The 25,953-nt window shown below is 36.8% G+C and overlaps 4 protein-coding genes and 1 pseudogene across 9 annotated transcripts; all 5 read left to right on the top strand.

Moving 5' to 3' along the window:
• On the top strand, positions 110-6,167 carry LOC18605307 (probable isoaspartyl peptidase/L-asparaginase 3). Of its 2 annotated transcripts, none has more exons than XM_007038247.2 (7): positions 110-224; positions 347-521; positions 3,963-4,027; positions 4,136-4,528; positions 4,621-4,679; positions 5,198-5,302; positions 5,699-6,167. In XM_007038247.2, exons 1-7 carry the CDS (start codon positions 168-170, stop codon positions 5,916-5,918), a joined length of 1,074 nt encoding a protein of 357 aa, XP_007038309.2. In that variant the 5' UTR covers positions 110-167; the 3' UTR covers positions 5,919-6,167. The 2 variants fall into 2 exon arrangements, with proteins under 2 accessions (XP_007038309.2, XP_017973377.1); XM_018117888.1 differs by having other exon boundaries at positions 113-224; positions 4,124-4,528.
• LOC18605308 lies at positions 528-3,955 on the top strand (annotated as a pseudogene).
• On the top strand, positions 6,412-13,330 carry LOC18605306 (ceramide kinase). 4 transcript variants are annotated; one of them, XM_018118402.1, is made up of 13 exons: positions 6,412-6,805; positions 7,130-7,306; positions 7,391-7,558; positions 7,668-7,760; positions 7,980-8,072; positions 8,430-8,649; positions 8,739-8,765; positions 8,907-8,991; positions 11,078-11,227; positions 11,545-11,646; positions 12,218-12,595; positions 12,780-12,846; positions 12,935-13,330. In XM_018118402.1, the coding sequence occupies exons 1-13, from the start codon at positions 6,632-6,634 to the stop codon at positions 12,953-12,955; spliced, it is 1,755 nt and encodes a 584-aa protein (XP_017973891.1). In that variant the 5' UTR covers positions 6,412-6,631; the 3' UTR covers positions 12,956-13,330. The 4 variants fall into 4 exon arrangements, with proteins under 4 accessions (XP_017973891.1, XP_007038303.2, XP_017973890.1 ...); XM_007038241.2 differs by having other exon boundaries at positions 12,928-13,330; XM_018118401.1 differs by lacking the exon at positions 8,739-8,765 and having other exon boundaries at positions 12,928-13,330.
• On the top strand, positions 13,788-16,226 carry LOC18605305 (derlin-1.1). Its single transcript, XM_007038239.2, has 7 exons — positions 13,788-13,923; positions 14,068-14,203; positions 14,290-14,363; positions 14,613-14,706; positions 14,947-15,075; positions 15,388-15,548; positions 15,820-16,226. The coding sequence occupies exons 1-7, from the start codon at positions 13,907-13,909 to the stop codon at positions 16,055-16,057; spliced, it is 849 nt and encodes a 282-aa protein (XP_007038301.2). The 5' UTR covers positions 13,788-13,906; the 3' UTR covers positions 16,058-16,226.
• LOC18605304 (U-box domain-containing protein 35) lies at positions 18,109-25,147 on the top strand. 2 transcript variants are annotated; one of them, XM_007038237.2, is made up of 10 exons: positions 18,109-18,557; positions 19,353-19,588; positions 19,963-20,084; positions 20,166-20,287; positions 20,680-20,879; positions 21,516-21,883; positions 22,413-22,514; positions 23,006-23,434; positions 23,735-24,496; positions 24,725-25,147. In XM_007038237.2, the coding sequence occupies exons 2-10, from the start codon at positions 19,381-19,383 to the stop codon at positions 24,905-24,907; spliced, it is 2,496 nt and encodes an 831-aa protein (XP_007038299.2). In that variant the 5' UTR covers positions 18,109-18,557; positions 19,353-19,380; the 3' UTR covers positions 24,908-25,147. The 2 variants fall into 2 exon arrangements, with proteins under 2 accessions (XP_007038299.2, XP_017973847.1); XM_018118358.1 differs by having other exon boundaries at positions 18,110-18,557; positions 19,359-19,588.

The raw sequence follows: 25,953 nt of genomic DNA, 5'->3' as shown, positions 1-25,953 counted from the left end.
CAAAACCCATAACAAGATTTTTGATTGGTCTGTGAACCGCACGTGATCAAGGTAGCTAGTGACGCTAGCCTTACAACCTTTACCTGCAAGTCCACCTAAGTTCTATGGAACATGATCCAAAACTTAAAATAAAACAATTCCCTTTTTCCTGAACTCCTCCGTCTCAAATGGCTCCCAGGAACCTGTCCATGTCACTTGTCTTCCTCTTCACTTTGTTTTCCTTGGTAATCATTGAAAAATTATTGTTTTTCTTGATTTTTGTGATACGGGTTTGGGATCATCTTTTTCAATTAATGATCTTTTTATGTTATTTCTCTGGAATCATACATTTCATATTGGCTATCAGGTGATAGGACATGAAGGGGTTGGGAATTCAGGGAAGTACCCAATAGTGGTGAGCACATGGCCTTTCCTGGAGGCTGTGAGAGCTGCTTGGAAGGCAGTTGATAAGGGGTTCAATGCTGTCGATGCTGTGGTGGAGGGTTGTTCTGCTTGCGAGGAATTGAGGTGTGATGGTACAGGTTGGTAGCATAAACTCTGAATTTTTGCTGTGGGGTTAATTTGTTAGTCTTTCTTCTTGAATATTTAGGACTTTTGAACTCATTGTTTAGTAGACTTCTTAGGTTAAGCAGGAATTGCATCAAAAAAAAAAAAAAAACATGAAAACTCCAAAACCCATCTCTCCTTTTAGGCTCTCCTCCCTTTTCCGCAGCCAAAAAGACCCGACCCTCGCTTTCAACCTATTCAAAAACCCGAACCCAGACCCCAAACCTCCCGGTAAACCCTTCCGCTACTCCTTACTTTCCTCTTATCAGAACCAAGCTTGGCAGGGCCAGAATGTTTGATAAAATGGAACAAGTTCTTCACCAACTGAAAAATGATACCCGTTTAGTCCCACAAGAGATCATATTTTGCAATGCCATGAAGTTCTATGGTCGTTCGTGTTTGCACGAACGTGCACTGCAGTTGTTCGAGGAAATGCCTGACTATGGTTGCCAAAGGACTGTAACGTCTGTGAACTCGCTGTTGAACGCGCTTTTGTTGAGCAAAAAGTTTGATAAAATGAATGAAGTGTTTTTTGGGTATAGAAAAATATGCCCACCTGGATGCTTGCACATATAATATATTGATTTGTGCCTGCTGTTTAAGTGGGTGTTTTGATGATGCTTGGAACCTGTTTGATGAAATGCAGAGGAAAGGTGTTAAGCCAAATGTGGTGACATTTGGGACGTTGATTCATGGGCTTTGTATGGAGTTGAAGGTAAAGGAATCATTTAAGTTGAAGGATGATATGGTTAGGCTTCATGGTTTGCGTCCCAATGCAAGTATTTACACCACAATGATTAAAGGGCTTTGTGGGATTGGTGAGTTGAGCTTGGCAATTAGGCTTAAGGAGGAAATGGTTAGGAATAAGATGAAATTAGATTTGGCTATATATTCTACTTTAATTATTGGGCTTTTTAACGTTGGGAGGCAGGAGGAGGCTCTTGGGATCTTTTAGGAAATGGCTTTAAAAGAGTGTAAACCGGATATGGTTACTTACAATGTGATGATTAATGGGTTCTGTAAGGTGAAGGATTTTGAAGCAGCTTACAGAGTTCTTGAAGATAGGGCAGAGAAATGGTGTAAACCAGATGTTATTAGCTATAATATGTTAATTGGTGGGTTGTGCAAGGAAGGGAGGTGGAGTGAAGCTAATGATTTATTTGAAGATATGCCATGGCAGGGGTGTAAACCTGATGTTGTGTCGTATAGGTTGCTTTTTGACGGGCTTTGTGGTGGTTTGCAGTTCAAGGAAGCAGCATTCGTTTTGGATGAGATGATTTTCAAGGGCTATGTGCCACATTGTTCAAGTATACATAAATTTGTCTCTAGGTTGTGTCAGGACGGGAACATGAAGTTATTATTGATGGTTTTAAATAGTCTAGCAAAAGGAAATGCAATTGATCAAGATACGTGGCTGATGGTGATTTCTAAGGTTTACCAGGAGGATAAACTGTCAATTGTATCCGAGATTCTTGATGCTCTGATGCTATAGTGGTACTGACAATGTTGGTTTATCTTGTCATGACCTTGTTTTAAGTTTTAACTTCTTTGAATGTAGGTAATTTGGAAGTCAAGTTTCAACTTAGCTAGGAACATGTTGTACTATTCCCAATATTTAGCTTGGCTTGTGGTTTGACCATTGAAGTTCTATATGCAATGAACTGATTAGACTACAAAGAGAGTTGTGTTTATGGTTTGCAGGAGGTAAAGATTTATATCAAGATATGCTTGACGAATTTTAAGGTTAGGTAATAGCTGCCTATTGGAATTGTGGGTCTATATGGTTGTTTGACCTTACATTGGCAACTGATTGCTTTATAAGGTACAAGCATGAGTCAACTGCTTAATCGTTTCTCCTCTTAGCTAGCAGCATCTGTTATCTCACAGAATTTTGGAACTGGAGCATTCTGTAGATTTGGTGGCAACTGTTGTTCTGGATATATGCTATTAATTTTCTTGCAAATTGGCCTTATTATTGGATTATCTTGATTGTCTTTTGAGTTAAATTCCCTAGACAGTTGTGAATGACTGCAATGTAGCCATTCTGTGAAGTGAAATATTGGGTCAAGGGACGGGGACCTAAAAGACAGCTTATTGGATGTTTATATAAGGTGTGTCCTAGTGATTTCACTTTGGATGATTTGTTCAACCTTGTTGCTTTTCAAACTGGAATACAGTGTTTGCATGTATTGCTTGGGTTGCAAATCAACTGAGCACTTGACAAGCAGCTTGGGCTCAGGAACGTCTTCACTCCCTACAGTTTATTTTTCCTGCTAGGTAGTTGAGCTTAAACAAGATGTCTATCTTCAATACTTAAATGAGCTGAGTCCAAACACCAAGATGCTTGTTCTTTTTGGGTTTGCAAGCATTGAGCTGAGTGTTGAGATGTTATATATAGCATGAAGGGCCTTAAAACAGACAACAGCCATTGTAGGATTAAACAGGCTTGATTTTTCTCCCAATTTGAACAAAATTAATGTAATAAAGGCAGAGGTGAAGAATAGGATCTTCCTGGAGATGGTGTCCAAGGTGAACAAGGAAGTGAGGAGGGATGGACAAGGTAAGACTTGACTTTGAGTAGGGAGGTGATTATGAGAAATGCTGTCTTCTCTGTTTGTCGAGCAAGAAATGTAGTATAATGTTGGGGGATGAAATTTCATTAAAGTTGAAGAAGCAGATTGGTTTATAATGTTCTTCTACATCTTCACATTCACTCCTAGTTGTGAGCCCTTTGGCTCTACATCTACAAGGCCAAAAGAGGGCTGAATTTATTGTTGAAAGTTAGGATTCTTTGGCTGACTTTTTTTTTTTTTTAATTTTGAGGTCCAAAGTTTAAGGAGCTCCAGAAGAAGTAATGTTGCTGCAAGTAGCTAATGTGCTGCTCATAAATCAGTTCAATCATGCCTTAAGCTGAATTTGAACACATTAATGCTAGAAAATGAGCTTGAGCAGCTTTTGACATCTATTTGGAGTTGCTATTGTTGTTGCTTGTACTTCCTACAGAAATAAATACATATTGTACATAATTGTTGATACTCAAAAAAAAAAAAAAGAAGCAGGAATTGCATCTATTAATTAACTAGACCAAGCCACTTTGTTACCATCAATTAAACATATCATGCTAGAAAAATTGTTAATTGAAATCAGACTGAATCCCATTGAGCAGTATCTGGTTGTCCCAAAAGTGTGAAATCTTTGCTCGTTTCATGTTTTCCTTGTGAAGGTTCTTGAAGCTGTAAATTAGATCAAGAAGATTAAAAGAACAAAAGAGAGCTCAATATATACCGTGACCTCTTTAATGTAATTTACGAAAATACGTTGTCAAACTAAAAAAGGAAAAAGTAAAGAATCTCTGCATTTTTGTGGTTTTCTATAGAATGTCCATGCCCTGAATGACTTGAATTTGATTGTAATAGTGGGCCCTGGTGGAAGTCCGGATGAGAATGGAGAAACTACAATTGATGCTTTGCTCATGAATGGGGTAAACGCCAGTGTCAACTTTGTCTTAAATATTATTTTGATCCTTATTTCTCTGCTCATATTGAAAACAACAACTAAATCTTGTGTGTTTGCTAAGGACATGCGTTAGGTCACAATGGAGGTTGGAGCTGTTGCTGCTATGAGGTATGTGAAGGACGGCATCAGAGCTGCAAGATTAGTTATGCAACATACCAAACACACAATGCTTGTAGGAGATCGAGCTTCTGCCTTTGCCATTTCAATGGGTCTTCCTGGACCAACCAACCTCAGTTCACCAGAGTCTATGGAGAAATGGACAAGATGGAAAGAAAACCACTGTCAACCTAATTTTTGGAAAAATGTTTTACCTGTTGATAGCTGTGGGCCTTATCAGTCAAAAGATAACATGGGGCTTAACAAGGGGGTTTGTTCTGAAGCCAAAGCAATGGGGATTATTGAATCCAGGACATCTCTTGTTGGTCCTCATAACCATGACACCATATCGATGGCTGTTATTGATAAAGTAAGTTGATGTAACTGCAGGTTCATTGTGGTCCAGGCGCATATATACAGAGGTTCACATTTGTTTTAAACGAATTTCTTTTTCTTGCACAGATGGGACATGTGGCTGTTGGTACATCAACAAATGGAGCGACCTTTAAGATCCCTGGCAGGTAAGATATCCCCTGCTATTTTTGTAGATTCCTTGACCTGACTTTCCCCCCATTCAAATGTTGCATTTTGTAGAATTGTATACAGCATCTGGTAGATTATTCACTCATATAAGCCGGAGGAATTGAATGATTCCAAATAAAACTCTATATCTACGTAAACTCACAATATTAAAATTAGTTAAAAAACAAGATGACTCTTGGCTCTAGATAATTACAGCCAGTGGACGAAAAGACCATCTAAAGTAGGTAGAATAGATCTCATTACTGAACTATAAATATTAAGCAGCAGCAATCATGTCTTGCATTTTTGAGTATCAAGGGTTCTGGATACCTCTTTGAAAAGAATAAGTCATGCATGAAATTTGCCTCTAAAACATGGATAAGCTGAACTGATGCTCAGGTTTTTTTTTTTTTTTTTTTTTCTCTAAATTACGTTTTGTGTGATTAGTTACACGTGTCACTCTAGTAATTATGTTTTACACATCACATAACATATTATCTTCCCTGATTGTTTGCAGGGTGGGTGATGGACCTATTGCTGGATCTTCTGCATATGCTGATGATGAAGTTGGTGCTTGTGGTGCAACTGGAGATGGTGACATTATGATGCGCTTCCTTCCATGGTATATATCAAACTTGAAATTTTGAAGTTCCAGCATTTGGATCATGTTAATGGTAATCAAATATACAAAAAAAGGAAGTGGGTATTTTCTTCATTTTGAGATCAGGGTCATTCTTTAAAATATTTTCTGAACGACATTCTTTGAGTTAAGAAATCTTTAAAAGGAGTGATGCATTCTGTGATTAGCATTGTTTGTGGTGTTATGGTTAGTTAGCATGTTACGCATGATAGGTTAATCTTTTGCTCACAAAAATTCAGCCTGGTCCATTTTGTTTACTCTGTTGTTACTTTTCTTAGTTCACCCTTTGCAATTCTTCCTACTTCAACTAATCTGGTGCGCTATGTGCAAACCTTATCTGACGCAATCATATGACATCATGCTTTTATCTGTTTTCAGTTATCAAGTTGTGGAGAGCATGAGACAAGGAATGGAACCCAAGCTTGCGGCCAAGGATGCAATATCACGAATAGCAAGAAAATTTCCAGATTTTGTGGGTGCTGTTGTTGCTATCAATAAGAATGGAGTGCATGCTGGTGCCTGTCATGGATGGACATTTCAATACTCGGTCAGAAGCCCAGATATGGATGATGTAAAAGTTTTCACTGTACTGCCCTGAAATTCCTTCTGCCTCTGCACTAGGAAAATTGGCATTATATGCGTCCTCTGTGCAGTATCACTACAAATTTTCAACAACTAATCCTAGGACATGTATTGTTCTACATTACCAATGAATATTCGTCTATATTTATCGATGTCCTGATAAGAAGCTTTTATGATGTTAAGAACTGGAAGAATTCTACTCAAAACTCGTGGAAGTTGTTCTAATATCAAAACTTTCTGTACCCATTATAATGGTTCCTACTCATACTTTCTCTACTCATTTGGAAGTTGCTTCTATGGTTTGATTTGTGGAAAAGTTGCCTTAACTTCCTTACCACCCGATATTTGGAGAAGTTTCCAAAAGGACTACATACCAAAAAAACAAGATCGCCAATATCCAACGGCTCCTGAACCTCAACGACACAAAGTATTCGGGTTGAGATTGGACCTAACCCGAATCCTCCTGACCCAGTTTTCAAATTTGGGGCTTTAGAAAAGTAGAAATGCCAAACTTTGCATCTCTCAGCAGGACAACTAGTCAACAACCCAAAAATGCAACAAAAGAAAAAACCTTGTCTCTAAACTGGGATTTTCTTCATTTGAAACCCGGTTTAGGGACCCTTTAATTCCAACTCAATTAAAAAAAAATCTAGTGACTTTTATTTCAGAAATCCCTTTCTTTTTATGTTTTTATAAATTTAATGTACTAATAATTGTTAATCTAATAAAATGGAAATAAATGGAGGTGTTTGTAATTCTGGGGATAAATCCCAACGAGAAGCGGAAGTTGAAGGTGAAGCATCCTCTTTGAGTTCGAATGTATTGTTGAATCATACCGGAGAGGTCACTCTCACTCTTAATTCAGACGGGTTGTCTTGGGAAGCGCTTGATTCCTCTGATAATGTAAGTTTCTTTATCTTCTTGATTTACATATACACGAATAGTAACTACTCAAATCAAATTTTGATTTTTACGTATTATCATTGTGTTATCCTGTTTGAAATTTATTAGTTTTGTACCTATTTTGGGTGATACGAAAATGGGCTTTTGTCTCTTTGCCATTTCCCTTCTTGAAGTTTATGAGCTGAGATACCCTTTGATTGTTGAGAAAAGACATCGCATGTAAAGGATCCTCGATTCTTTTCCGCTTCTTTGAGCTTGGTTTTACACGTATAAAATATAGTGTCATATTTGGCTTCTGACGACTTCATCTGTTTATTGGAACAGTGTGGATCAACTTGTTTGGGGATTGAATTTGTTCCTAAAATCACAACTAAAACCACAACAGAGTTACAGTTCTCTGATATCTATGCTGTAGAGTTGATTCATGGTGGAATGATTCAAGAATCAATCAGTACAAGTGCTAGAGAATGTTTCTTCGGGACTGACTCTCATGATTCCGAGGTTCGTTTTTATTACTCTTCTTCTTTGTCCCCTTCTCATACAATGATAATATTTTTCAATGACTTGTCTTCCTTTCTGATGCAGATGAACCACTTCATAGTTCATTCTTTTCAAAAGTCTATGTCGCAGCCTTGCCTTTGGGTCCTGGCTGTGTACACTTTTGGCCACAAGGACTTGCAGACATGTCAGATGTGGATGAATAAAATTAATGATTCTCTAAATAAGGAATTTGGGAGACCAAAGAATCTTCTGGTATATGTCTTCTATAGTTTGTAAAAAGTTGTGGTTCAAGATATATTTCTGGTGACAAATTGAAGAGAACTTATCTGCAAGATCTTTTGTTTTGTTTCCCCTTAACTAGGTATTTGTTCATCCAATGAGTGGGAAAGCAAATGGCCTGAGAACCTGGGAAACTGTGGCTCCTATATTTTCACGTGCTAAAATAAACACGAAGGTAAACTTCCACATAATGAATGCAGATAGGTATTTCTTAGGTAATGAGCATCACAGTATTTAGTTGACATGATTAAATGTCATATTTTCTTATTTAATATTCATTTTGCTTATCATGGACATTTAAACACACTAATCCAAATGATAAAGGTCCACTTAGTACCTGTTACTAAGTCAAGCATGAGTAGTTATCCTGCAATAACTATTGTTTCCATTTCAGGTGATTGTAACACAGAGGGCTGGACATGCATTTGATGTGATGACATCTACTACAAATGAAGAGCTGAATTCATATGATGGTGCTGTAGCTGTTGTAAGTGACTGGATACCTGCATGTCATGATGTCATATGCATCTTTCCTCTACCTAGAGTAGTTCAACTAAATGTACCTCATCATATGTAAGTTGCTAAGTCGATTGAAATAATAAAAATGTTGTCAACTTCAGGTTCATGTTTGCAGAGTCTAAGTAGTACACATGTAGTTTAAAGCTTTTGTAGATAGTAACTGCACCTAATGACCTATTTCTAGAATTTTGTACTCCATTCTTGGGTGGATTTGGTTCTGTTCTCTGTTCTTTAATTGTTAATCTGTTTGTACACTGTGGTAAGTTTATAGTAGTATTTTCCATACATGACTTATGCTGTTGTTATTTTATTTTTTAATTTGCAGGGTGGTGATGGTTTCTTCAATGAAATCCTTAATGGTTATCTTCGTTCGAGGCATAAAGCTCCTTTCCCTCCTGCCCCTTCAGATTTTCTTGATGCTCTGGGGAATGATGGCAGCTCCTTAGTTCATGATCCAGCTGGAGCGGGTTCTGGGACTCACAACGAAGAGAGTTATCCTCTTCTCCCCAGTTTGGCACATAATGAATTAGGATTCTCTCATTTGGGTGTGTATCATGATAATTATATTTCCATGAAAGTCAACTTTGTGGTTGTTCTGTTTATCCTGTATAACCTTGTTTACATCTATTTACAGGAACTAATAATAGTTCTCGCTCCATAGGTTAGTTTTTACCATATCTTTACAAACTACGGTGATAATAAAGGACTCTGTTGTTTGTCCCTTACTCAGTGGTGGTTTTTTTGTAGATTATCTACATATATCATTGCTTGAAACCTGACCAATTTTTTAATAATTATGCAGATCAAGAAATTGAGTATCCCCTCCCTAATCAGAGGTTTAGATTTGGGATAATTCCTGCAGGTTCAACGGATGCCATTGTGATATGGTATATTCTTATGACTTTTCCTTCCTTATGTTTTCTCTTATTTTAAGACTCAAAATAGTTAGGATACGTCTGTAGCTGAGCATTTGGATGTATGTGGAAGGCCTTTTGGATGATTATTTTAAAGTTTGTTACTCAACATACAGTCCAGTTTTAGTGCCTAACTTTATATTCTGCTTTGGATATGGATGCTACCCTAATCTTTGATATTTTTGCACTAAGTGGCTGCTCAAAGTGGTTAATATTGCTAAACTGGGAGGGAAGAAAATTAAAGAAATAAGTGACTGTTGACTGGATGACTCCAATCTATCAAAATGCCTCTTTCTGTCAGATACTCATATATAACTAAATGCCTTCTACAAGTCTCTTTCCCCTTCTCATTTTATATTTTTGGATTTGATGTTCAACATAATGTAGATGGAAGGATCTGTGGCATTTTAAAAAAGTTCTTTGGTCTCTGGTTTCTTTCTGCTTTTTGTATTCTGTGCCTTGCATGTTAGTTCATCTAAGTGTGTTACACACAAAAGTAGGGCTCATTGTCCGATGCAGTGGTTAATGTCTTGGTCTGACAAGCATGTGTGGGTCTAAGTCTTAAGAGCTGTCACTTATGCTAAGTACTAATTGTTAGGACTTGTGTCCAGATCACCTGTCCCAGGACTTTACTTTGGTGTAATTATAGCTAGGTATTAACATATACATTATGGCTCCATTTGTTTCACGGAACTGGACTTCCAGAAGTTCATTTCCGCATTTTCTAGTGTTTGGAAGCCAGAAAATCTAAAGGTCAAAGGAAAATGTGTTGAAAATCAATGAAAAAGGTGGTAAAAGAACGGAAATTATCTTCCACCTTATAAAGGCAGAAGAATTTCCAAAGAAGTTCCCCTGGCTCCAAACCTCATGACCAAACCCTCACCTTGTCCTAACCCAGTCAACCCAACCTCTCAACTCCAGCAACTCATGAATGGTGACCAACGGTAATATCTCCAACTACCTCTGTAGCTGTTATTCCCACTTCAAACTCCAAGATCTTTTGCCCTCCTCTCTGTTTCCATATTCAAAGCAATTCAAGCCAACTCAAATCTCAGTTTTCGCCTTCAATTGCCAGCCTCCATCAATGCAAGCCATAGCAAATATCAGCCAACTCCTCCTTAGCAGCCAGCAAATTGAACCACCACTGAAGGGCCCTATCATAATAGCAGCAACATCTCCGACGAGTTTGTTCCATACCCAACCATCTTCTAGTGTCACTCCATCTCTGCTTTACTCCTCAATTAAGACACTTTTTTCTTTTCTTTTCAAATTAGATGCTCCAACTAAATCTGTATGGGTTTTGATTTTTTTTCCACTCAACTCCTGTTTATTTCAGATTTTGTTTGGTGTTGAGTTCATTTGTTTCGGGAATTCCTTGACTTCATTTATATAAATTTATATAATTAATTTGATACTCTAATTAGCTTGACTTGGGTTTTGGATTAGTTTGATATTCCAATTAATTGTCATTAATTTTGCTTGAATGGGAGAATTAATGATTCTATACCTAATAGATGATTCAGCTGGCTTGAAAACTTGGAAAAAAATGTTGTTTCTCATTTGCTGCATTACCCATTTCTTATTCATGAACTTATGGGTTTTGTTTAATTTGAAAATTTCATGAAAATTTCCTATGGTGATGGAAAAAATATTGTGTCAGGATTATATATGAATAATCCATTTTGAAGATTTCTTTTAAAGCTTAAACATGGTTTTGGGATTATTGATTTTGGGTTTACTTAATAATGATATGAATTTTAAAAATAGAAATTGGTTTCTGCGAAGTCATCCGAACAATAGAAAATATTCTTCACAAAGTCATCCAAACAACAGAAAATATCATCCTTTCAGACAATGCATTTTCTAGAAAATAGTTCATTTTCTGGAAGTCCATATTCGCGAAACAAATGGAGCCTATGTGTCAAATCTCTTTAAGAAAATGGTATGTGATTTCTACTGCTGATGGGCATAAACATAATATCTGACTGAAAAGCCATGTAGCTAATCATGGATGTCGTTCATTTTGACTTTTACATTTTTGTTAATTTATTTCTTGCAGCACCACTGGCGCTCGAGATCCTATAACATCTGCCCTGCACATTGTCCTGGGTAAAAGAGTGTGCCTTGATGTTGCTCAAGTTGTAAGGTGGAAAACTACATCTTCCTCAAAGGTTGAGCCTTGTGTACGCTATGCGGCTTCTTTCGCTGGGTAATTTCTTGTTATAACTAATTTCATGAATCTATGAGAGTACTAGCATATAAATGTTTCTGGCCTTTTGGGTCCAGAGCTTAGTACTATATTACTATTTTCTGTGCACTGTACAAGTATGGATTACTATTTCACTCATGTGCAGACATGCTGCTGCTAGCATGTGTGTCTGCTAGTTAATAACTATTGAGTATGCTTATGATATTTAAGCATGGTCAGTGTAATTGAAAGGCATCCTAGTTTGCTTATGTTCTTTTGTTGCTCCTTATAGAATTACCCTGATGGTCTCTTTACAACTCATCAGTGAAATTTATCAGGTATGGATTTTATGGAGATGTCATTGCAGAGAGTGAAAAATACCGGTGGATGGGCCCCAAACGTTATGATTATGCTGGAACGAAAGTGTTTTTGAAACACAGGTATTCCTCTCATATTAACTTAATGAGTTCGTAGAGCAATGAAGTTAGGTTTTGGTGGCATTCCTCACATAATTTATTGTCAGCATCAAGAATTTTTTGCAATTTGTAGTTATGAAAGAACTGCAGTGAAGTCTGAAATTTGGAATGATAAGTTCCCCTTCTGTTGTATAAGGCCTTTGAAACTGGTCTTTTTGCACTCAAGGATTTCAATTTTTGTTTTTATCATAATGCATTTGGCAAAAATTTTCCCTTCAACTCCTTGCCTTGCTTTAGGAAAAAAATGAGCTTATTTTCCCTTCTAAATAAGAAATGATGAGCTGGATTCAGGTCCTATAATATTGACTTCAAGTCTTCAATATAAATATCTATTAAGCTGCCTATTTCAAACTAGTTTTTCTTTCTGGAGATAGCACTTTTATCTCAGCTTGTTAATGTTTGTCATTAATTTTAAGCTTGATTTCCCTTCTCAAGGGCCTGTCTTAGCAACGACAATTTCTTGCAAATGGTGCTCCTTAATATATAATAGTTAGCCCACCATGCTAAGTCACGGTAACCTTTTTATTTCGTTAAGGTCATATGAAGCCGAAGTAGCTTACCTGGAAGTTGAATCAGACAAGAATAATTCAATTCCAGATGCAAGTAGGATGTTTGATAAGGTGCGGAGCTTGAAACGAAAGAAGTCTGAAAGAATTATTTGCCGAGTCAATTGCAATGTGTGTAATACAAAGCCAGTTTATTCTTCCGCAAGAAGCTCCCCTGCAAAACCTTACATGCGTCCACAAGAAACAAGGTGGTTGAAATCTAAAGGGCAATTTCTCAGTGTTGGGGCTGCCATAATGTCTAACCGAAATGAACGAGCACCTGATGGTTTGGTGGCTGATGCACACCTTTCAGATGGTTTCCTGCATCTTTTATTAATTAAAGACTGCCCTCATGCTTTATATCTCTGGTAATATGAAGCACTTTCTCTCTCTCTCTCTCTCTCTCTCTCTCTCTCATCCTAGTTATTAAAATTTTTGGAATCCAGGGTGTCTTCTAAATTGGTGCATTTGCAAATTTTGTATTGTTTCTGCATAGTTTTTCATCCTTAAAAGAACTGCTTTTAAGTGATGAATCATGATCAATACCCACAGGCACCTTACTCAGCTGGCAAGGAAAGGCGGAAACCCCCTGAATTTTGACTTTGTGGAACATCATAAGGTATATTTTCTTGCCATGTCTCATCTTTGTTGTGTTACCCTAAAGATCTCTTTTGTAGCCATTGTTAATGATTCTTTCCAGACCCCAGCTTTTACATTCACGTCCTTAGGCAAGGAGAGTGTCTGGAATCTGGATGGTGAGCTTTTTGAAGCACACAAACTTTCAGCGCAAGTGTTTCGTGGCCTGGTTTGCTTATTTGCATCTGGTCCTGAGGTATAGAAGACGTAGGAAAGATGGTCTCATCAAAGCAGTCAAGTAATTCACTCCATACAAACACAGTTTTTGTGTTATCAAAAATTCAGTCTAGTGATTGATGATATACATCAGCAGGGCTTGTAAGGTGGCCTTAAGGAGGTCATCAGTTGGCTGATATTACAGTACAAGAAATTAGTATGGTTATGATGGAACAGCATTGTACATTATGTATGAATTTTATTTCGTATTAATTTCTCAATTTTGCTTGACCTCGTAGCATTGTTATTCATTAGTGAACCCCAACTCCTTGGCATTCTATATTCTATGTTTTAGCTATAGATGAAAACTTTTAAATACAATTTGTTTTAACCATGTGCTTGTATATGGAAATAATAGGGAGACAAAGAAATTATCCACTAAACTGTAAATAGTATAATTATGACATTGAAAATATGAATGCAACTACGTAAATAATTTGATTAAATGAATATGGACTATAAATAATAGAAATTATTTTAGGAACTTATGTAAAATGAAACTTGGCACCATCTTTAATTAGTCCAAGTCTGTCAACTTTTGTTATTGCTGAGAATGATCGTCATTGTCACGTCAACTTGGGAGTAGAAGAAATTTTCAAACACTGAACCAACCAAGAGGTCACATCACATTCACCCGCACCAGCAATGGTTGGTCCAAAGTGCGGAGACTTGGAATAATATGGTTTTGTCTTGATTTATCTTGCCTCCAAACTCATGTCTTTGATATTTCCGCTGCCACCACCAAAGACAAGAACTGCAAACCCATTCTATCTGTTAAAGCGTAATCCTTTCCCTCTTACACAACCAAAGGCGCTATACTTCTTGCAATGTCTACACCAGCACAGTAACATCTCTCCCTCTGTCTGGATTACATGTGTTCTCTTTTTCACCATGTTTAGCTTATCGGTTGAATGTTACATTAAAATTCTTGGATGTTGATCATTTTTTTAATGTTAGTCTAATTGTTATAAGCTTCAAATTTGTTCAGATATTATGAATCGTTGCCGCCTGTGAGCAAGTTCTATGGAGTGGCTTGTTTGTTGACCACATCCGCCTTGTATCTTGGTCTTTACGATCCCTGGAACATAGCACTCTCTTACGAAGATGTATTCAAACGTTTCCAGGTAAACTAGTTAGCCAGTTTTTTAAATCCAATTCACAACTAGGAGAGCTTAGTATGTGGTTGATCACGGATATTGTTCTGCTGCAGGTTTGGAGGCTCATCACCAACTTCTTCCTCCTTGGGCCATTTTCACCCTCTTTCGCCATCCATCTTATAATGATGTGAGAAAGCTGACTCTTTCTAATCTTTTAATGGATAGAAAACAATTTCGAGAGTTGAAACTTTTTATAGTGCTTCTTTTTTCTTTAGTTTTTGTCCTTTGGGGGGCAGAGGAGGGGCAGGGAGAAAGATAAATTTGCACCATCATTATGTAAAACTATATGGTATCATGTTTAGTTAGAGAAGAAAATACTTTACTTTCGAAAGATAAAAGGTTAGGTTTCCTTACCATTTCAAGTTTAATTGCATAGAGCAAGGTACGGTGTCTTACTAGAGAAAGGGCCCTTTGACAAGAGAACAGCAGACTATGTCTGGATGTTGATCTTTGGAGCATTGTCACTTTTGGTAAGTAAAATGGAACAGCATACCGTTTTTATTTTCTTTGGTCTTCATTTCTAAAGCCAGCAATATTCAACTCCAATCCCTACACTTTTTATATTATAATCATTACCCTGTGTAGTACTAAATATTATTTCGTTCAGCTTACAAAACAACCTTATTTTATCAGCAAAGCACTTAGGCTAATATTCTCAATTATCAATCTACACAAAATGAAAATAATGCCATACTTCTGCTTGATTCTAGGTGATGGGTGCTATTCCATTTCTATGGACACCTTTCATGGCAGGTTCGTTGGTTTTTATGATCGTCTATGTATGGAGCCGTGAGTTTCCAAATGCACAAATCAGCATCTATGGTATAGTGACATTGAAGGTATGCTTGGTTTTTTTTCCCCTAAAGTTTTAGTCAAATTAGGAGTTTTGATTATGCTAATGCTGGTGCTAAGGAAATCTCAGATCATCAGGGTCTATTGTCTTCATATTCTAGTAGTCCTGGGCTTCTCCACCTATTGTCAGTTTTAATCAGAGGCTGCTTCTTCTTCTCAGCTTATCCTTAAAGAAGCATGATTTCCTTTATGCTCCACAGTGTCTGTCTAAACAAAAATCTGCATCTAGTTTAAGTGTTATCACAAGTATCTTGTGGAAACTCTCATTAGTTTCTAATTGTTGGATTTTGTTAATGCAGGGATTTTATCTACCTTGGGCATTTCTAGCTTTGGACTTGATAGTTGGGAGTCGTTTAATGCCAGATATTATTGGGATGGTTGCAGGGCATCTTTATTACTTTTTGACAGTACTTCATCCTCTTGCTGGTGGGAAGTACGTTTTCAAGACCCCTCTTTGGGTGTATCCTTTCTTATGTTTATTCATCTTTTGTTTTTCGTACTTTCCTTCTGTTTTCTCTACGTTTCTTGAGTGTAATGCGTTAGCTTTGCTCTTAAGAACTGTTATTTCTGCGCCCTCTTTGACGGAGAAGTGAGAATGCATGCCTTCTTAAATTTGAGATCCACGTAAAGACAAGTCCTAGGGGCGCCAGAAGATTGGCTAATTGCTTGGGACATATTTGAGTACGTTACTTAAATCATGAATTGTTATAGTCCTTAATGAGCTGTTCCAGTCACAAACTAGTAGCATATTGGGGGAAGGGAATCCAAGTAAATTCTCCAGTGCAGCGTGATCCATCTGCTGGAGTTGCTTTCCAAGGAAGAAGCTTCCGACTAAATGGTAATCGAACGCGAACAAGCACGCCATCAGAGCAGGAGCGTCAGGCCCAAGCAAATAGTTCAGCTGCAAGTCAGCCTAGTTCAGGTGATAGTGTTGCCTTCCGGGGAAAAAGTTACCGTCTTAGTAGTTAGTGGTAGTTAACCAGGCCTTCTTGTACTTGATCTGTGGCCTATATGTTGTACAAGGTTTTATGATATGAATTATCATGCATTTGCAGTCGGATTTGTCATAAATGTAAAAGAGTTTAAATCCTGTGTTTTGAACCTCTAATAATTCTACATATCTCTATCCTTTATCACCTCTTCCTTGTAGCCATCTGGAAATTCACAGATATTACACTCTTCAGAATTGCTGTTCCATATGACTCGTGAACTCGAACCTTTCAATATAACTAGATTTTCCTGCCCTTATTTTCTTTTTGGCATAGCTAAAAAGGTAAAAATATATAAAACCCTCTTGACTTGATTGACAACAAGTTCCTAAATGTTCACAAAGTTAATATAGAACTCGAACCTGCTCACCCCTATTCCACCATATGCAGTGCGTTGCCTTGACCTTCACCAGGGTTTATGACACGTGTTGCATATCTGAATACCATAAGTAACAGTTTGTAGTAATTTTCTTGTTGGATCAATGGTAACTTTCTCTTTCTTAAACAACCAGCGGCCTTATGGGTTGACTGGCTTTTCACCAGAGAAAAGGATGTGCAATTGACTTGTTGAACCTGCCTGGTTGTCATCCCGGGCCATACCCCCCGGACTTTCTCGTAGCTTACAACCTGTTACCTAGTCTCTCACCTTCCACTCTTAACAAAACACGCTAGCAATTAATTGGTCTTCTCTGATATTCTGGGAAAGTTCAATCAACTTTTCTTTGGATGAAATTAATACTCAACTAACTTCTGATTAGTAGGGTTCTTGCCACCAAAGTTGCTCATTATTGGCATAAATAAACAGAGTTAAAGTACTACAAGAAAAAACATTAGATGGACTGAGAGTTGTTAATAATAAAAAAAGTGCAACGCCAACCTAATATCTCTCTACCCACACCAAGTTAATAGATTCTTGGAGTTGTTGCTTTCCTGGGCACGCTACACCCTTTTAGAACTAGGTCTTCTTTCCTGGATAAAGAGAAGATCCCATGTGTGTCACAGTAAGGTCAATGCTTGCGTGCACCATGAACAGGCGTCAAAGAAACAGTAAAATTTAATAGCAAGTCACCTTCAAACTCAATTATATACCAAACATTACTGCACTAAATTACTCACGAATTTAATCTTCTCTAGGAAGTCAAGAAACCAACTCATAGTGTCAAGGAACAGTGGTAATGAACAAGTTAAAGTTAGTTTTTCGGTTTTATTTACATTTTTATTCCACAAGAATTATATATGCAGTATCTTTCCTTAATTAGAAATTATAACCACAAAGAAGTTTAGAAAAATTGTTTACTTTGGTATATCTGTTTTAGAAATTCCAAAATTCTTGCCTCCTTTAAATCTGTTTTAAGTCAACTAAGATAACCCAAAATTCTTATCCTAATCCCCATTTTTGTTTCAAGCAACTATACAGGAAAAGGGCATGCTAGTACTGTCTTAGACAGAAGATATTGGCAGTGCATCAAGACAGGATGATCTTGAAACAAGATTCTAATAAAAGTAAAAACATGTGGACAAAGCACTGTATTGACCGCTTCTTCGATGAATAGATTTTGACAAATTTGGAATTAACTGCATCGTTTGACTTTGTCAGGTTGATGAAATGTAAGCGTAGTTTCAGTACAAGGAAAAACGCGTTGATGGGCTCCTGTTTGGTAGCCTTACGTTCACATGTCTTCTCCTGCATGACAAAGCTTTAACTCACTGTTAAGGAAAGGCAAAGTGAGAGATTCATGTGAACTGGCTGGGATTTGACCATTTGACACTGAAAATGACTTTGAAAGGAGGGCCTCCATGAAAGAGGCAAGCTTTTTATTCTTTCTTTCTCATTTGTTTCCATCTAAGAAATTTCCTTCCCCTACCCAAACAACCCTTTCGGAATGACAAAAAAACGTGTCAGGGGTCAGCGTCAGCTTTAACTCAAATTCTTTGAAATTCTTACCATCTTCCTTCCTTTCTGAAGATTTTCTAATTTCTGAAGATTTTCTAAGAAGGAATACACTCATATTTGGAATTTATATAATCAGAAGCAACCAATAGGCGGCGTATGCTTAAAAAGGACAAAAACAATCCCTTTGAAAAGTATACATAAAGAACCACCCCCAAGCCAAACCGATACATTGAACAATAGATAATCATCACCCAAGTAGCAGTACCGAAAGCCAATTAAATATTACAGAAATTGTTGCTATCATAGGAATGGTAAACGCTGCACGGCACAGTAGCCTTTGAAATCTGAATATAGATATCTAGTAAGAGTAAGCGAAAAGAAAGTGGTTGTGGGGACACTCTGCTTTGCGTCAACTTCATCTGTCTAAGGTTAAACTAACCCCGGACTTACATTCAAGTGATATAGTTTGGTATAGTGCTGGGAAACTAAGTTGTTTCATTGTATTGGTTTGACGCCCAACCGAGAAGAAAAATGGTGGGTTTCGAACTAGAGGGAGCTTGAATGTTTCGAGTTGCAGAGGAAACTGGTATGTTTTAGTTACTCTCTTTTATCGTCCAGGTTCTCTTTGGATTTCATATTTGTATTCGTTTCATGGGGCTTTTACCAGTTCTGTGTTGTCTGACTTTGGGTTCTGTTTTTCATGTATGTCTATCTTTTTGTTGGTCGTTGCTGTTAGCATCATTCTTTTGACAGTTTCACACATGGATTCTTTTAAGCTTAAGCATTGGTTTCAAAGTTATGTTTCTGGTTGGGAAATTTCATGTCCTGGAATCCGGAAATTGGTTTCTAATGGAAAACAGAGAGTTGTTGATAATGCGAAATGTGGATAGGTGCAGAGATATTGTGGTCCATGAAATTCTTTTCTCATTTAATGTTATCATACCTTTTCGATTGCCTTAATGAGTTCTTTTGGTCTTCTAGATTCATTTCCATAGATTTGTTTCTTTAAGCAGCCTTGATTCACTGTGTTTGTATATATAATCTCTGTGGGTTGCTGGCAAGCCGTGTAACATTAAATCTGATGTTTTTTTTTTTCTAGACATGGCACTAAATTCTAAGCAAAAGGGGTGGGTGGGTGGGGGCAGTATCATTCTCTATCCAGGACATGCTTCATAGAACGCATTTTCTTTTCTTTTCTTGTTTTTTTTAGGCTTTTGAGTAGCACTATTGCCTTTTAGTATCATGATTTATTCCAGAAAAGATTTCTATATTCGCAAGTTCTTTCCTAATAGTCCAGTCAGGTGTGCAGTTCCTAATGAACAATCAATAATCAATCAATCCATCTCTTTACAAATATTCTAATACGGTATTTTCTGTAAAGCTTCAGAGTCTTAGAAAGTGGCAGAGTAATGGAGAAGAAAGAAATTGTAGAAGCAGAAGGTGAACCGGTTCCGGTTCTGCCACCTCCTCCAACGTTAAATATTGGCATAGCTATCAATGGAAATAGAAAAAGCAAGTATGTGGTCAAATGGGCATTGGAGAAATTCATTACCGAGGAAAACATCATGTTTAAGTTGTTACATGTTCGTGCAAAGATTACGACTGTTCCTACACCAAGTAAGTCCAGGTTCATAGAGATTATATGTGTTCAGGGTTGATAAGTTGACTTGTATCTCCAAACCTATTCATAGCTTAACTAATATTTGCAGAACCTTTAGATAGGCCTCTGAAATATCTGTTCTAGCTCATTGGAATTTGCACATAATTAGCATGAATGGTGTCCCAAAGAAAAGTTTTTGTCATTTGAATTTTTTATAGGCTGTCTAATGTTTTCAATTAGTGAATATGTTGACAAACATATGGAAAAATGCCTTTTACAAAGTGGACTAACATTTAAGGTTTGATTTCCGGGTAAACAATTTCAAAATGACTATTCAAGCCAATAAAACTCTAAGAATTAATGTAAATTGACTAATTCATATTGTTTCTAGTGGGGAACTTCATTCCTATTTCACAAGTACGAAATGATGTAGCTGCAGCTTATAAGAAGGAAGTGGAGTGGCAGACAAATGAAATGCTTCTTCCTTACAAGAAAATGTGTGCTCAAAGAAAGGTACCTTCATTTTTCCTACTGAATCTTATTATTTGTGTATGCTGAAAACCTCAACTAAATTTGCTTTAATTCTAAATCTAGGGGCAAGTTGATGTTATAGTCATTGAATCAAATGATGTGGCAAATGCAATAGCAGAGGAGGTTACCAAGAGCACTATCACTAAGCTTGTTATAGGAGCTACATCTCGCGGGATGTTTACAAGGTATGTATACATATAGTGGTGGAAAAAGGAAATTGATAATGTTGACCATTGATCTAGTAGCCTGACTAAACCCTGTATGGTTACATGGGAGTATTTGAACTTCCTATGAATTAGTTGTATGGGATCTAGTAATTAATTTAGAACGAAAAACTGAAAGCCAGATAGAAATTAATTTGATAGCACTGATTTTCATATTTTTAGAAATGATGTTGCCTCAGCTTTTTCATTTCTTCATTATCGAGCAACCATTATCAGATTTTTCCTGTTTCTCTCGGGAAAAGGAGAGTGAACATCAAAGAGCTGATCTTGCATATCCGTATACTCTTATTCTCTCTATTTGCAGCTTTGTGCTAGCTTCACCAATAATCTTGTTAACATGATTATATCTGTAGGAAGCTTAAGAAAAATAATCTGTCTTCAAGAATCTCGGTCTGCACTCCAAGCTTTTGTACAGTCTACGCTGTTTCAAAAGGACAGTTGTCATCTATTCGACCATCTGATTCGGAGACAAATGTAAGCACTAAAGATGACAGTAGTGAAACAAGTGTTTCTTGCAAGAGTTCATCAAGTTACACTTTCAGTTCAGAGACAGGTACTTGTACAAATATCCTTCACTTAAAGATTGACACACAACTGCCTGTTGGCAAATGATAAAATAATAAGCATGCTAATGTTTCTTGCCGAAAACAAGGACCGTATTCTTTGTTGAGTTGTAAAATATGAATGGGGAATGCAAAACACTGTTGCATCAGGGAAATTTTTGTTTTCTCTGAACAATAGAAAAGAGAAACACAAAAAAGTTGATGACTAATAATCCTAACTGTCATTTCCCTGCCAATTTGATTATTCACTATTCTGCAGTCCATATACTTTGAGTAAGACAACCTTGTATATTATACCTGTTCTTTCAGCTATGCTTCACCTTTTGCAATTATAAGATTTAAAATAAATTCTTGTAAAGCACATTGATTTTTCAGAATTGAATATTTTTTTAGAACTCTTTGATTTATCCTCTTTCCCTCTTCTCTCTGTGTAACAGAAAACTTCAGCAACTGACATTCACCATCTTTAGGACTTCTTGTGAAAAATGATATGGTTGAAATTTTTAAAAGATATAATACTAACTCTTTTTTGATCTGAATAAAATGCTGATTACTAGTTTCGTGGTGTGTTGGAATAGTCGGTAAAACTCATTGACAACCTCCACTGCTGTTTTCTGTAATTGTAGAATTGGGCTCAGTTGCATCCTATGCTACTTTCCATTCTCCTTCCCTACCAGTGCAGCGATTTCAAGCACTTTCAACCATAAATCAGACATTTTTACATTCAAGTACAAGTTCTCTTGAGATTAACCAGTCCAGATCGCTTGAGTCCACCCAGTCTAGATCTCCTGATATCAACCATTCTAGATGTCATTCTCTGGACATTGTGGCAGGAAAGGATGATATGAGCACCTGTCCTAGCAGTTCAGAAACTAGACAAGCAGTCAGTCGGAGTTCTAGTTGCAGAAGCTTGCCAACAGATCAACAATCATTCTTATCAGATCAAATTTCTACCTCAGATGTGCTGACAGACAATTCTTTCTCTGAACATCAGGTGGCTGTTGCCTTTATTTTTCAAAAATAGGATCCACTAATGCACATTATTGGTACCCCCTATGAGATCATAATTGGCCTAGCTTAGGTTGATTTTTTGTTTGAGCTTTTTCTTCCTTCAGGTAATAGATACTAAAGGTAGTTTTTAACATTTGTTAAAGAATGCATCATGATAGCCTTAATAAGAAAGGTATTTCATTATTTTGTATGATCATTTATTTAGTTAACAAATATGCATGGCTGAACTCCCGAATTAGCACAGTGCTTAAATGATTTCTGCTTAATGTTTTTCAGTCTTTTAGTATAGTATATAATACACATTAGTTCAGCAACGGTCATGACCAACTTCAGATTTGTTGTAATTGCATTTATATTGATCTTTAAGCAGCAGCATTGTTTCAAGCAGATGCTTCAGCAAGGAAAGCTGTGATGTTACTAAAAAGAGTAGTGCCTTTTGGTTTATTTTTGAGGTCAATGTGACATTTACATTTACACTGGAGCTAAGTTTGGGTTTACAATCATATATGCAGGTATATGTTAACTTTGAGCTAGAAAAGCTGAGAACTGAACTCAGACACGTTCAAGGAATGTATGCAATAGCTCAAAGTGAGACGATTGATGCATCTCGGAAGGTTAGTTGCATAATATCACCTTTGCGTTCTCCCTGAAATTATTGTGGTGTAAATTATTATTATTATTATTTTTACTTTGTGGTTGAAGTTTCAATGCATCTAAGACTTCAAAGAAAATTAAATCTTTGCTGCCATTTAGCATTACTGGTCCTTCTCAACAAAGGTTTTCAGCCATATTTCCTGATGTTTTATTTCCCAGAATTTACTGAATGCATTAGTTGTTGCTGAGCTTCTTACTTTCTAAATTGTTCTAACAATCTTCTTTCCTTATCTGAATGCATAAATTTTAAATTGTCAAGTTATAATGAATTCCTTAACTGATAGAATGGTCAGTATATTCTAGTTGGGGTGAACTTCACATTATGGTCCAATCTCTTTTTAAGAACTAACCCTCTATAGTGTGTAAGGTCAAAAAAGGATATTAAGGTTTAGAGACCGATCCAATTCTTTCTCTGTTAACACTAATGGGCTCCACCACTGTGTTTTCTCAGTTGAATGCTCTAAGAAAACATCGGCTAGAGGAGGCAATGAAGTTTAAGGAGATAAGTTTTAAGGAGGAGAAAGCTGAAGAATTAGCTAGACAGGAGAAGGAGAAGTATGAAGCTGCTAGAAGAGAAGTTGAGCATGTGAAGGAATGTGCTGACAGAGAAGCTTCACAGAGGCGAGAAGCAGAGATGAAAGCCTTTCACGATGCTAAAGAGAAGGAAAAGCTTGAAAATGTTCTCATAGGTTCTGTGCAGCAATACCAAAAGTTCACATGGGAAGAGATTGTGTCAGCTACGTCCTCATTCTCTGAAGATCTTAAAGTTGGGATGGGAGCATATGGAACTGTCTATAAATGCATGTTGCATCATACAGCTGTGGCAGTGAAAGTTCTCCACTCAAAAGAGAACAGTAGAACTAAGCAATTCCAGCAGGAGGTATGAAATTTCTTGGATAAAACCAAACCATCATAGTTCATAGATAATTAACGAAAATCGATGTGGAATTTCATATGCCTTATGTGAGTTTGCTCTTTCAATAATCACGTGGAAATTGTCTCGACTATCTGACTTGTGAATGTGGGCAACATTGCATCTTATTATGTTTTTCTGTTAAAATAGAATGCAACCTTAATTATGCCTCTGGTGTAATGCTATTGTTTTAGGACAATATGTGATCCTGAGGTGATCTGACCAAAAAAATTGCAACTAAATACTTGTGTTTGTATATTGTTTCAGCTTGAAATCTTGAGCAAAATTCGCCATCCACATTTGCTTCTCCTTCTCGGTGCATGTCCTGAATTTCCTGATCACGGTTGCCTAGTCTATGAGTACATGGAGAATGGTAGCTTAGAGGAAAGATTGCTCCGGAAGAACAATACCCCACCCATCCCATGGTTTGAGAGATACAGAATTGCTTGGGAAGTAGCCTCAGCTCTTAATTTCCTCCACAACTCAAAGCCAGAACCAATCATTCATCGTGACCTGAAGCCAGCAAACATATTGCTTGATCGTAACTTTGTCAGCAAGATTGGTGATGTTGGACTTTCCATGATGCTTAATGCAGATCCTCTCTCATCATCCACCATGTACAGGGACACTGGACCTGTCGGAACACTCTGCTATATAGATCCCGAGTATCAAAGAACTGGGTTGATATCTCCAAAATCTGACGTTTATGCATTTGGAATGGTAATTTTGCAGTTGCTAACTGCAAAGCCAGCAATAGCACTAACTCATGTGGTAGAAACAGCAATTGATGATGGTAACTTACCAGGGATTTTAGATTCAGAGGCTGGGCCTTGGCCGGTTGAAGAAACAAGGGAATTAGCTATATTGGGACTGAGCTGTGCAGAGCTTCGGCGCAAAGATAGACCCGGTTTGAAAGATCAAGTACTTCCAGTACTGGAGAGAATGAAGGAGGTGGCAGATAGGGCTCGCATTTCAATTTCCAAAGTGCAGTCTGCACCTCCTAACCACTTCATTTGCCCAATATTGAAGGTAAGCCAATATAATCTCTACCACCTTTAGAATGTATAATAAACAAAAAACTAGAGAGTATATGACAAGGATTTATAGTTGTTGCTACTCTAACTGAACATGAACTTGAGCATGTGCACTGGTCTTTCCTAATTATTCTAGATAATGCCTTCTCACTTTCTTCTATCCTGCAATTTTCTTTGTCTAATTGAAATTGTTGTGTTTTGGTCTTTGTTCCCCGTTTTACAGGAAGTAATGGATGACCCATGTGTTGCTGCAGACGGCTACACTTACGACCGCAAAGCAATTGAGAAATGGCTAGATGGGAATGATAAATCCCCAATGACAAATTTGCCTTTGTTAAATAAGAACCTGCTACCCAATTACAATCTTCTTTCTGCAATTGTGGAGTGGAAGTCCAGAAAACAATGATATTTTCCTCGCTCCAACCGGAGAAGCTTTCTTTATGGAACTTGAAATATAGTACAGTTTTTGCTAGCATTGTACACTGTACTACCTTTTAGGAAGTCCCTCAGCTTTGACGGGCATTTTAGATGGAAGAAATAGGTTTGTCAGAGTAAAGAATTGCAATTGTATATAAAAGCTAGGTAGTTTGCTATAAGAATATCAATACACAAGCTTTGAGGATACTCTCCAAGCATTTGGTGGCCATTTCCATACGGCATGAATTTTTTTCCCAATAAATAAAGGTAACAATATTTTGACATCCTCTTCCAAAATGGAAAATATAAAACATGTCCTAATTAATAGAAGTAAATTATTATATAAAACTTTCTCATAACCCACTAAATCAAAGATGCACCTTATCATTGATTTATTACATCATCATAATATTTAGTTTCTTCTCTTATAAACAACTCATATACGAATTCACATCTTAATAATAAATGTAGGTTCCTTTTTTAATAATAAATGCAAGTTAGATTAATGAAAAATACAAATTTGTATATTTTAATATTAATAATTTTAAATTTTAATATTAAATTAATAAGTTTTCAATTTATTTAAATTAAAAAGATACCATAAGATTAAAGGTGCATGTTGTCCATGATTTTAAATCTTTTTTTAAGAGTTTCCATACTGTTAAAGAGCGAAATTAGGATTTTGTCATATAGTTGCTAACATATGCTTATAAAAGCTTAAGCTTATGAGTTAAAATTTGATAACAGCGCAAAAATATGCTGCTTCGCATAAAAATTAATATAATATAATTGATGATTTTAGGCCTCTAAGGGACTTAATTACTTGTGTGTAACCTTTAACTAATCATGAAATTGTTATTATCTTTCTGCTTAAAACCCAAGAAAATCACTAAATATTTAAAAATATTTTTTTTAAATCCCCAAAATAAAGACCACCTCAAAATTCTGCATTCTTTATTGTTCATAATAATAATAATAAAAAAATTCAACATGAGATCCATGTCATCTTCACGCCACATCACGAGACCCAGTAAA

Source organism: Theobroma cacao, chromosome 3 (genome assembly GCF_000208745.1).
Source record: "Theobroma cacao cultivar B97-61/B2 chromosome 3, Criollo_cocoa_genome_V2, whole genome shotgun sequence".
In the NCBI taxonomy this organism is placed as follows: domain Eukaryota; kingdom Viridiplantae; phylum Streptophyta; class Magnoliopsida; order Malvales; family Malvaceae; genus Theobroma; species Theobroma cacao.
This window is presented reverse-complemented; position numbering and strand designations above follow the sequence as displayed.